This window comes from Lynx canadensis, chromosome E3, assembly GCF_007474595.2.
Source record: "Lynx canadensis isolate LIC74 chromosome E3, mLynCan4.pri.v2, whole genome shotgun sequence".
NCBI lineage: Eukaryota > Metazoa > Chordata > Mammalia > Carnivora > Felidae > Lynx > Lynx canadensis.
Genome location: NC_044318.1, coordinates 35618304 through 35631338, shown reverse-complemented (window position 1 = coordinate 35631338; position 13035 = coordinate 35618304). Strand labels below are relative to the sequence as shown.

The window sequence follows — 13035 nt, the reverse complement described above, 5'->3', positions numbered from 1 at the left end:
CCTTTCTTTTAGACTCCTTCAGGGTTGTTGGCCCACTGACAGCAGCTTCTCTTATTCCCCATGCAGTTATGGATCTATTCTGTAGGTTGCTGACTGGTCTTTAGCATCTCTGCTATCATTTCAGAGGTTAGGGTGGACTCATGTATCCAAACTACCCACTGGAAACAAATCTCCACATGTCTGCACAAAGTACTAAAACCCAGGTTCAAAGAACAGCAAACTACAATGCTTGACTGCATTACCTTGAATCCTGGGGTGGCCATATTTTTTTTTCCAGTACCAGATTATGTTGTGATGAATGGCACCAGAGTTTTGCTAATTATTCTCTAAGACACCTACACTTCCTTCACTACGAATAAACGTACAAATTTTGAATCATTACAATTAAAAACAGTAACAATAACATTTCCAAAACAAAGATAACAGTGGTATCCACAGCACTACATGCTGCTAACCATTGCACAGCCGGTGTCAAATCTGAAGGCAAGGGGATAGAAGTGAGAAAAGGCAGGCCCTAGAATAAAGGAAGACCTGTGATTCCCACTAACAAAAGCCTTGGTCCTCCGTGCAAATTTGGCCCAAATCGTATTAGTAAATGTGAAATCTTGGAGAGAAAACCAGTTCCTACCATGTTGCTTCTCTCGATCATTGGTGAAGGCTGAGGTGTTCCGGACACTGGGGTAGAGGCTGGGGTCTTAATTTCTTCTATCATATTCATGATTTTCTCAGGTACTTTGGTAGCATCCCCACAGGTCTCCTGCCACCTAGGCAGTTTGGAATTGAGTAATTCTGCAGACTATAAATCCAAAAGAAACACAACTAAACACAAACACGTATTGCTCAAAGAGCTGAGAAAAGTTACATCAACTATCAGTGATAATGTTTTACTGACTTACTACCACAAGTCTGAGACATTGTGTTAAATCCAGTGAACATTTAACCATCTCTGAGCATCTGCCCTGGGTTACTGGCTGAGAAAGATTAGGCTCCTTTTCTACAGGAGCTTCTCCATTCCCACAGCATGAATGCAGAGTTTAACTACAAGAATTGTAAATGATGAAGAACAAGCTCAAACACCAAAAGGGAGGCTTGAGCAATCTTATTAAGCCCTACTGTTTCCCCAGTGGCCTCAGAAATGCCAATCAGTGCTTTCTTCCTCTTACTCCTGAGAGAGGGCAAAGCCCTCACCCCAACCCTTCTACGCCCTCAGACTGTAACCCTGACACACCAACTGCTTGGGCCTGCTTTATCCAAGGAGCCCCTGAAAGGACTGGGACACCGAAGCCAGGAAAAGGGAAGGCACAAGAGCAGTTTTCAGAAAGGTGATGTGACTTCCAATAGAGAAAAGAAGTAGACTTAGTTTATGCTACAAAGCATAGCTGGGATCCAAAGTTAACCGTAAGAAAGAGTCTGCCACCAACTAGAGCTCTCTGGAAACAGGCCAGGTTGCCTTGTGTCACAGTGAATATCCCTTCAGTGGCAAGGCTTTGCTGTAGGAAGAGAGCTTCACGGTCACTTGGCCTATTGACCCTGGCCCAGCAGGGCACCCTCACCATGGAAAATGACTCTGCCAAAACTAGTACAGATGCACTGTTGACAAAAGTGATCATCTAATACTGCAATTCTTTCTTGTAACAATGTTAGATCTTAGGAATTTAGATTTGGTAGATGAATAGTCCTTAAAGTTGCAAACACTTTATAAAATATGTAACATTTGCCTGATGCATACAGATAGGGCCAAGTTGTTTCCCCCGAAAAAGAGGACGTTGCCTTATATGCAAGTGCTTACAAAGCTTCTACCATGGAGCACTCTCTAAATTACATTACAAATAACAATGAATATTTGACTTCACTCAATGCTAGTTTTGGATGCTTACACAGGCCCAATAAAATTTATAATTTAAAAAAAAGGGAAAGGGAAATAACACATATTTTGTAATGCTTTCTGGGGGCATAGCCTCAAGACTATGTGTGCTGGAAGCAGGGCTGTAAAGCCAGTCGTTCAGTTGATGAGATCACGAGGCAACACCTTGAGGAGGATAAAAAAGTAACCACAACAACTGTCTCGATGCTGGGACAGAACTTCCAGGGATACTTCTGTACATGGACTCCCAAGGTGAATATCTCAAACCACCCAGGTGGGCTGGACTTGGGGCCCACTGGGACCCATCCCACGGCTCTGGTGAGGACACTGATGCTGAGGATGCATCAGAGAGAGTCTGAGAAAAGCAGACTCATAGATGAGAAAAGAAAAAGTGCTGTTTCTCAATTATTAAGCATTTTATGAAATATTTTAAATATGGATATATTACTTAAATATTATAAGCAACATTTGACCATTTCATCCACGTTTCTGAAAGTTCACATATTCAAGTTGGCCAAAACTATTTCTTTGGAGTCTTCTCATTGGCAAAATAGGCCCATCACTTTACACTGAGGCATATATGGAAGGTAAGTAATTTCTAGGGCATTTGAATATGAAATTATTAATAATGCAACACAACTTGCCATCTGAACCCACCTGTAAATGATAATAATGTAAGTGATTTGCAAAGCTACAGTGTTTGTCAACCAGAAAGCAGAAGCGCCTTTTCTCTTCAAGCAGAGCTTCTTTGCACCCATCTGCAATAAATTTCTGGATGTCGCTCTGGCGAGAAGTAACGGTTTCTACATACTAGGAAAATAAATAATAATTATACAAGTATGACATGAGGAATCAGAGCTGCACAGCCAGACGTTTATCTTCCACCATCTTTACACTTGGTTTATTTTGATAATGGAATAAATACTAAATGCAGATAAACATTAGATAAAATAACAAAGTTGTAGCCTGATCTGAGCAGGTATTATCATTCTCATTAAGATCCCTGACTCATGTGCAGAAGAACGTTGCCAAAGGCCTTCCACTCTGTGCTGGGCAATTTACACAAAATATTACTTTATGTTTCAGGGACAGGATTGTGTTCTGTTGGAAAATCAACGGCTTTAGAACCAGAAACTTCGAATTCAAACCACAGTTCTAAGTATCAGACATGTGACTTAGCCTAAGCCTCATTTTCTTCATCTGTAAAATGGGGATAATAATGCTAACCACCCTGAATCGGGAAAAAATGCCCATGTTCTTAGGAGGCTACTAATTATCCTCGACTCTGGAAAACTGTGGCCTTAAGCTTATAGCAACTCAAAAATGCTCATAAGCTTCAACAGCAGCAGAGCAGTGAGCAGATGAAAGTATATGCTGAGTGAGGTAAGTAAGCTTCCCTGTAAACTGCACAAATCACCAACAACAAAATAAAGAAGTGCTGAAAAGTTCACCTCAATTTCTTTGTGTTCATATTTGAGTGCATTTCGTCCTCCTTGACTTTTCCTTCTGATCTTCTTCAACTCTGCTTGAGATTTCTCCAAAGAATCTAATTTATTCCTGTGTTCTGTTTGGTATCTTTTAAGAGTTGCCTGTAAGTGAAATGTTGTGCTTGTTTTAGTGTAGCACCATACAAACTGTTGGGCAGTTACTGCTGCCAATATTTCCACTGGACGTGGCCCTGCACACCCGTTGCCTCCCTTCCACTTCAACGTGTGACTTTGTCCTCAAGTTCCCCGTTCACAGAAGGGGCCACTGACCACAAGGGCAGCTCCTATAGGATAACAATATCTCTTCTTTCTTGTTTTCTCCAATGTTTTAGAACACTGAGTGGTAAGTACTTTGGGGAATAAAAAACAATTTAATGTTCCTGACTGTTTTATGACTTACAGTTTTAAGAAACAAAATTAACAATTGCAATCACAACCAATTATTTTGGGTGCTGTGTAGCGAAGTGTTTGGGGAGCCTAATAGATCTAGGTCAGAATTCTGGCATCGTCCTTCATTTCCTGTGTGATCTCAGCAATTATTTAATTTCTCTAAAACCCATGTTCTCCCTTTAATCTGTACAGTGAGGATAAGAAGAGTATCTACATAGGGGCGCCTGGGTGGCGCAGTCGGTTAAGCGTCCGACTTCAGCCAGGTCACGATCTCACGGTCCGTGAGTTCGAGCCCCGCGTCAGGCTCTGGGCTGATGGCTCGGAGCCTGGAGCCTGTTTCTGATTCTGTGTCTCCCTCTCTCTCTGCCCCTCCCCCGTTCATGCTCTGTCTCTCTCTGTCCCAAAAATAAATAAAAAACGTTGAAAAAAAAAAAATTAAAAAAAAAAAAAAAAGAAGAGTATCTACATAAAGAGTTTCTATAGGGATAAACATCAGATAATGTATGGAAAATGCTTGCCATTACATCTACCTCAGCAGCTTTTGGAGGTCCCTCCAGAGTGCACACAGGGGCAGCAGGGCGATTTCAGGTAACCTACACTGCTTACTGCCACATGGGGTCTTGGTGAGAAAGGGGCTTTGGGTGGCAAAGAAAGTAGCTACTCTACAGCAGGTAAGGGAGGTGGAAAGAGCCCTGTGTGTGGAGGGTCAGGCAGACGGAGAAAACTGCTGGAATCATCAGTACCGGGTGACAGGCAAGGGACACCATGCAGGAGCAGTCTGTGATGACTGGGAGAACACCAAGCACGTCTCACGTCCTCAAGTGCTGGTTTGTGAAAGCAACAGCTGCACTAATACAGATGCAGATGGCATCCCCATGTGTGTGTACTTTGAAAACAATGCTTTCTAGAAGCAGGATTCCTTGCAATATTTTCCTCTATGCTTTTTAATAAAGATCCCAGGTGTTAATGCAAATGGAGCCCTGGAAGGCACCTTGTCTATTTCATGCATCTGTGTATATACGCAATACTAATCTCTATCCGTATTTGCTGCTGCTGGATAGACAGTGAGAGAAAGTTCTCCTAGGGCTTAGAGACCAGGCAAGCGTAGCCTCCTGGGAAAGCCAGGCCCCCGTGCCCCACACCTACCTCCACCCACGGAGGTGGAGCAAAACCGTGTACTCACATTCATGTATTTTACATCAAGTTCTGTCTTCTTCTCCAGCTCATGTATAATCTCTTTATGGAATTTTTTGAACTTTTAACAAAAGAAAATGAAAAATTCACATCAGCTTTGAGTCTTTAAGCAAAACAAATTTTTAATGTAAAATACATATATTTTATAAGTATCAAAAGTTTACATACGTTTTCATCAAGACTCTCATTGAGTTTCTTGTGGGTACTTGAAATCTCTATGAGAACTTGGCCTGTGAATAAAACCAGATGTTGGGGGGAGGGGGGAGAGTCACTGGGTGGATTTTGTAAAGATATTAAAGTAAGTAAAGTAATGGAATGAAGCACAGTCTATCACTGCCCTCAATGCCTGGAAGCATCAGGCCCTGTGGCCTGTCAGAAACACTGACTTCACACCCATGGCAGGGTGGGTTCCAGAGGGACACAGCCCCTTGCAAACTCACTCCACAACATTGTTCACCCAAAGAATGCCAACTTTTGTCTTCAAATTCACATCATGCTTTCTATATTTATTCCCTCCCTAAGCGGAATCTTATTTATCTGATTTAATTTTTAAATTCACTTACAAAAGATTATCATGGTCATTATAGTAACTACCTATAGGAACAAATGACTTATTTTTATCTAATCCCCAGAGTAATCTGATTATCTGTCAGGCATAAAAGATAAAGGTTATTTTTTCTCTCATTCTTGTGTCCTTTCGGAAAATATTAACGCCATGGGAAAATGCAGCAGGGACAGTGCTCTGCATCGTATCTCCCGGGACTACACCAAGTCTCTGACACAAGTACAGTCACAGGACAGAAGAGAATGTTCCAGGACTAAGGAGCCTTACTCCAAAGGCAGCAGGATGATCATTTGATTTGCAAAGCACATCTCTGGCAGTTTGAGGCAGTGTGATAGACATGTTGACCGTGAGGTACCTACTGGGACATACGTGTTCAGGAAGCGGTTGAATTTCTTCAGCTCTGATAAAGGTGAGCAAGAGCCTCTCTCTCCCTGCTCATTTATCTATAGGAACCAAATGGGTCTGATACCTAAGACCTGGCAGATATGGAATCATCTGGAATAACCACCAGACCATATTAAATAAAAACAAAATGTGCTGGGTAGGTCCCCTACGGTTCAGTGGATATAGATAGAAAGGAATTCCTTGGGTGAACTGAAAGGCTGTAGATGAAGGAGAATTTAAATTAAGACTGTGGTGGATATGGGAAAAGAGAAAGAATACCAACTAGACTATGACTTCAGCTGTCACCTTTACACAAATGACACTACAGTGCCCTGTTGCCGAAACAGTTTAAGACATCTGACTCTCAAACAGTCTAGGTTTCCCCCAATTCAACCCTTTTCTGGGGGCACCTGGGTGGCTCATTCAGTGGAGCATCTGATTCTTGATACTGGCTCAGGTCATGATCTCATGGTTCATGAGACTGAGCCCAGCATCCAGCTTTGCACTGACAGCATGGAACCTGCTTGGGATTCTCTATCTCTGCCCCTCCCCCAATTGTGCACGCTTTCATGCACATTTATTTATTTATTCTCTAAATAAATAATCATTAAAAAATTTTAAGAAAAAAAAAAGAAAAAGAAATTCAATCCCTTCCTGAACATGTTTGTCCACCTGGATGTCCCAGGAGGTACGTCATGGTCAACATGTCTAAAAGTGAGTTCACCCCATATTCTCTAGCCCCAGCTCTTGGCTGCCAGCTAGCCAGTCACAAGGGGTCGACACTTCACCCATGTGTCACACTCAATGACAAAGATGCAGTCCCTTGTGCATGTGGTGTCATCACTTGGGCCAACCTCTAGGGTGAAATCATGCCCCTTACTCATCTTGCTTCCTTGGGCAACAAATGTGCTGGCCCTTCCCTGCCGTGGAGAGAAGATATGTGGAAATAACATGTGAAATCTATGTGCACTCAATCATCTGTCCCAGGCCAAGTGGGGAAGAGTCACTGTAATCTGCCACCCAGCAACACATTCAAACCCACCAGTTGGACTAGGAGTGTCCCCCTGCCCATCATTTCTCTTTACTCCCAGCTTGTTCTCTTCTGGATCTTCTTCCTCACAGATGCCAGAGATCCCTCAAAACCAGACGTAACATGTCATTCCCTGGCCCCCACCCATGGTATCCCAGATAAACCACCTCCTCAGCATGAAGGCCACTGTGGACAATGCTGCTTAAGATAACCATGGCAGGTGGTGGGGACAGAGAATTTCCTGTAAGGACAGAACCTTACAAAGTTACAGATAGGTAACTCGTAAGCCCCTAAGCAGCCTGTGATTCTAGGAACCTCTAACAGAACAGCCTGCTGGATGAACCAAAGGGAGGGGGCAGACACACAGCCAGCCGCATCCCCATCACACCAAGTTATCAAGATACCTACTCTCCATCCTTAATGACATTGACTTCATTTCTCCCATAATTACGTTCTCCTAAAGCTCAACGTGAAATAATTCAGAGTTACCACACAGGAAGCCTTCACATGCCCAAGAATATAATTATATTAAATGTCATTTTATCATTTAGTGATTTCAGACACTGAAATAGTCGGAGTTACTTTCACATCCATTTTAAAATCATAAATAACTCTTGGCTACAGATGAAAAACAGTAACAAAAAAAAATCCTACTTCAATTATTTGAAAATTAAGCACTCTATTCTTGGCAAGTCAGATCTACTTTTTTTAAAAAGTCTAAAAATAATTGTGCTTAAATCACTCAGTGTGATTCAAGCTAGAATCAAAGCACTCAAATTTTTTTTTCATATGGTCATGAACTTTATCTCTACAACCGTATATAATGTGGATCTCTGAGAAGCATGTTGCCAAAACAAAAGCTTGTGCTAGTGTGGCACTCTTGTGAAAGCCAGCGCTGCTGACCCTGGTGCTTGGTCTCGAGGCCCCTCCCACCTCGTGGTTTTCTCCCTGTAGGCAGCTGGGTGGAAAGGCTCACTGAAACAGCCCATTCACTCTGTGGCCAGGAGCAGAACACCCGACCTTAGCCTGGTTATTCCTGTCCCTTACAGTTCGTGGAATTTAAATGCTGACTTTATAGCAGCAGCCACGGAGTCCTCGGTCAAAGAAGGATTAGAAAACATCTTTACTGTGATTATGGGAGCTGCCAAAAGTGTATCTTGAAACAGAAAATGAAAAGTCTTTATGTTCAATCTACAGAAGTTTATTCTTAAATATAGCAAGTGTTCCTTTATGTCTGAAAAGTTGCATTGCACACGTTTATTTACTCTTAGCCCTGTAACCTAATTTTTCATAAATTACATTTGAGAAGAAAAAAATTGTTTTGAAAAGGAGGGTGGAGCAGAGCCCAGATTCTAATGGAGCAGAACTAAACACACACCCAAACAGGAACCAATGTGCTGGTCCCAGAAATCACAGACCATATGTACTGATCAACCATTTCCTTTTTTCCTTTTAGGTTCTGAGTACACATTCTGGGAAGAAACACCCAAGTACAGTAATATGACTCAGTCTGAGTAAATTATATTCTTAAATAGCATTACTAAAGGATTCACATATATACATATTTCAAAATCATGAATTTGACATAACTAAAAGTTGATGTCCACTATCAGTTTTAGGAACTTTGAATAAACATGTCCAATAATTTGGACAATACTATATAAAGATACGAATTTAAACTGAATGGATTTAAAAAGTTAAATAACTAAAATTAAAGAATATTACTTGTATGAACACATAAAAGTTTTCATTTGAAATACAGATTAGTTGTTGGACTGTTAATATATTTTCAACTAGATAATCCATTTTTTTAAAGTTTGAGAGCAAAAGACTGTGTGAGTCAGGGGAGGGGCAGAGAGAGAAGGAGAGAATCCCAAGCAGGCTCTGTGCTATCAGTGCAGAGCCTGATGTGGGGCTTGATCTCATGAACTGTGAGGTAATGACCTGAGAGGAAATCAACAGAAGCTCAACTCACTGAGCCACCAGGCACCCTGACAACTAGATAATTCTTCATCAATTCACAGTATAAATTTAGAGAAACCAGATGGATACTATTAACAGACATGAGTAGCACAGAACAGGTGCTCAACGTGTAGGCACACAGACTTTTTCATTTATAATTGATCATGGATAATCAGAACACAGTATTTCCAGAAAGCACAGAGCAATGATGGAGTGAGTCACACACGATATCCTCCCTGTTACTTCAAGTGGAATCAAACAATAAAATGAGACAGTAAAAGCCAACATACTGTGGACCTAAAGTTACACTCCATGAATTATGGTAAACCTGACCAAAAACGTCACTGGAAAAAGGATATACTTTTTCTGACAATTTTTAAAATATCAAACGTGATGAGAAAATATAACGGAAGTAAAAGCAAACTACACGCAGATGGCTATGTTAAATACACAAGTATGTATCCCACAGATTAGAGTCACCAGCACGGAATTAGTACAGAGGCAGATTAGTAACCATGAACACGTGACTCAACTTGAAAACTTTACCAGCATCTAAGAATAGCCCTCAGGGCTGCCCACCCACAGTCCCTGGATGCAAATGGAGGTGCTCTTTTCTGGTGAGTGTCAATACTGTACCACTAAACAACGTGCATGTAGGGATAAAGCCAAATAAGTGATAGGGTAAGCATTTCATCCAACACTCCTCCAGAAATCTAGCTTCTGACCTGGCCAACTATAGTACCACAGTTCTAATTAATGTCTTCATGGAGACCGTAATTATTCTACCACTGATCACGACTTAGTCCATCCTATGAAAACAAATTGGACAAACAGAAATTGTACATTAGAAGTATATAGTGTTCCAAAGTTCTTTCATAGTCTGAGAGAAAAGTAAACTGCCAGGCAGCATCTGACTTTGTTAAGAAGAGATGCCACTAGGGTAGCCACTAAAAGAATAAAGTGCGTATAATGACAAAGCAAACAGGGGAAAAAACAATCAGCCAAAAAGAGGACAAGAGAAGAAATGAACATAGGACAGACAGCAGAAAGTAATTACACTTAATGTAAATAGACTATATAATCCAATTAGAAGACAAAGACTGTTAGGATTAAACAAAACAAAACAAAACAAAACACCCAATTATATTTTCCTTAAAAGAGACACACTTTAGATATAGGGATACAGAGAGTAAAAGGATGTAATAAGATATATAGCAAACACTAAACAAAAGAAAGCCGATGTAGGTACATTAAAACCAAACAAGATGTAGTAAGTGGTCAAAGAGGGTGAGAAGCATTATTAGAATTAGACATAAAACAATGATTTCATAATGGGAAAAGGCTCATATGGAAGATGGAAAATTTTTTTATTCATAGGCAGCTATTAACATGGTCTCAACATATTTAAACTAAAACTGAATTATAAGAAGAAATAGATAAATCAATAATAATTGTAGGAGACTTCAATATGCTTCTCTTGGTAAACGGGTAGAATGAGTAGGCAAATATAGCAGTACAAATGTAGATAAACTGAATAAGATGATAAATACAGGTGATCTAGTGAACATATATAGAAGACTATATCTGATAACTTCATTTTTAAAGCAAAGAGTATATTAAAAAGAGATCAAAAGAAAACCTCACTCTATTTCAAAGGGCTGAAATCACAATGAGTATGCCCTTTAACCACATCAAAATTAAACCAGAAACCATTAAAAGAAAGGTAACCAGAAAATGTCCCTATACTGGAAATGAAGAAACAGACTTCTAAATAACCTACAGATCAAAGAAGAAACCACAATGGAAATTAAAATTATTTTGAAATAAAATGATAAATATAGGATATAAGAACATGTAAGATGCAACTAAAAATTGTGGTTAGAGGAAATTTATAGCCTTCAAATGCATATGTTAGAGGAGTGTGAAAAACACTAAACACTCATTTCAAGAACTTAGAGGAATATAATCCAATAAAAATAAATTAACTACTGATAAACATAACAACACAGATATATTTCAGAAATATATTAAATGAAAGAAGCCAGACTAAAAAAGCTATATACTGTATGATTCTATTTATAAAACATTCTGGAAAAGGCAAAACCGACAGTATGTGATAAACAAATCTGCTTACTCTGTGATCCAGCAATTCTACTCCTAGATATATTCCCAAGAGAAATGAGTGCATTTGTTTACCAACAGAAGCACAAGAATGTCCATAGCAGCTTTATTCACATATCCAAGGCCAGAAACAACTCAAACATCTATCAACACTGAAATGGATAAATTATAGAATGGATAAACTCACACAATGGAGCAGAAAGACCCGAAATCTGTATATAGATTCCTCTTAAATCCTTGGCTAACACCTAAACTGCACATGCACAGGGTGAGACTCTAAGAAAAACCAGCAGTTAGAAGGATGTAGAGTTTGGCAGAGATTCTCAGTAGGACACACATTGAGTTGTCGGGGGGAATACAAAGTTGGGAATTCAAGTCCCACCAAGTGAGAAAGGCTTCATAAATACCACAGGCTGCCCAGTGACATCAAGAAGGGACGTACCTTAGGAATAAACACTGTCACAGGACAAGGGCAAAACCAAAATAGATCCACCAGAAAAAAATCTACCAGTAAGCCTCCACGAATCAAGGTGATCTACTAGTAATGTAACTGTCTACTGGAATAAAACTTCATAATCTTAAGAGGAAGATAACAAAATAGAGTCTCTACAACATTTTTTTAGTTTAGTTATTTTGAGAGACAGAAAGCAAGCTCACTAGTGGGGTAAGGGCAGAGACAGAGGGAGAGAGAATTGCAAGCAGGCTCTGTGCTGTCAGTGCAGGCTCAAACGAGGCTCAAACCCACGAACCATGAGACTGTGACCTAAGCTGAGATCAAGAGTAGGACGCTTAACCGAATGAGCCACTCAGGTGCCCTGAGTCTCTATAACATTTTATCACAATGTTCAGGACAGGAAAAAAAATTGGTAGGGTGAATGACAAACTTACAAACTCTGAAATCATTTTAGTAGGATCATTTTCTTTTGGTATTCCAAAATGTATAATTATAATACTTCAGTTTATGTATAACTTCACTATTATAAATAAACTTATAACATATTATAAATCAATACAAAATTTTTTTCCTTTTGTGACTGGTTTACTTAGTACAATGTCCTCAAGGTTCATCTATGCTATAGGATATGTCAGAATTTCCTCTCTCTCTCTTTTTTAATGTTTATTTATTTTGAGAGACAGAGCATGAATGGGGGAGGGGCAGAGAGCGAGGGAGACACAGAATCCGAAGCAGGCTCCAGGCTCCAAGCTGTCCAAACAGAGCCCAAAGCAGGGGCTCCAACCCATTAACCATGAGATCATGATCCAAGCTGAAGTCAGATGGTTAACCAACTGAGCCACTCAGGTGTCCCAGAATTTCCTTTCTTTTTAAGGCTGAATAATATTCCACTGTATGGATATTCCTCATTTTATTTATCTATTCATCATGAGGAAAAAATGTTGACAGTCACTTTGGTTCTTTCTACCTCTTGGCTATTGTGAGTAATGCTGCATAAACATGGGTGTGCAGATATCTCTTCAAGACTCACTTTATAAAAAATTTATTTTTAAAGTAAATTTGTTTTTTTAATTTTATTTTTTATTTTAGACAGAGAACGTAAGCAGGGGAGAGGGGCAGGGGAGGAAAGAGGGAATGGAGCCTGACATGGGGCTTGATCCCACGATCCTGGGATCATGACCTGATCTGAAATCAAGAGTCAGACGCTCACCAGGTGAGCCACCCAGGTACCCCCAAATTAATTTTTTTAATTCAAGTATAATAAACATACAGTGTTCTACTAGTTTAAACTGATAAAAATGTTTAATAATTCCAGAACTGTTTTATTTATTTTTTTTAATATTTATTTATTTTGGGGACAGTGCAAGCAGCAGAGGGGCAGAGAGAGGGGGACAGAGGATCCAAAGCAGGCTCTGTGCTGACAGGCTGACCGCAGTAAGCCTGATGTGGGGCTTGAACTCACAAACCACATGATCATGACCTGGGCTGAAGCTGGACACTCAACTGACTGAGCCACCCAGGTGCCCCAATAATTCCAGAACTATTTTAGGTGTATCACAGAATTGAGAAAATGTACAAATATGA

At 40.1% G+C, this 13035-nt stretch overlaps 1 protein-coding gene across 3 annotated transcripts in view; it reads right to left on the bottom strand.

The window, feature by feature from the left end:
• The window catches only part of BAIAP2L1 (BAR/IMD domain containing adaptor protein 2 like 1), a 94869-nt gene that overhangs the window by 20473 nt on the left and 61361 nt on the right, over window positions 1–13035 (bottom strand). For all 3 annotated transcript variants that reach the window (XM_030300809.1, XM_032591639.1, XM_030300808.1), the window contains 5 exons: window positions 5104–5165; window positions 4925–4996; window positions 3316–3453; window positions 2522–2674; window positions 629–796 (listed from right to left, as the gene is read on the bottom strand). In XM_030300809.1, coding sequence (XP_030156669.1) covers window positions 629–796; window positions 2522–2674; window positions 3316–3453; window positions 4925–4996; window positions 5104–5165 — 593 coding nt within the window. The remainder of the gene's footprint in view (window positions 1–628; window positions 797–2521; window positions 2675–3315; window positions 3454–4924; window positions 4997–5103; window positions 5166–13035) is intronic.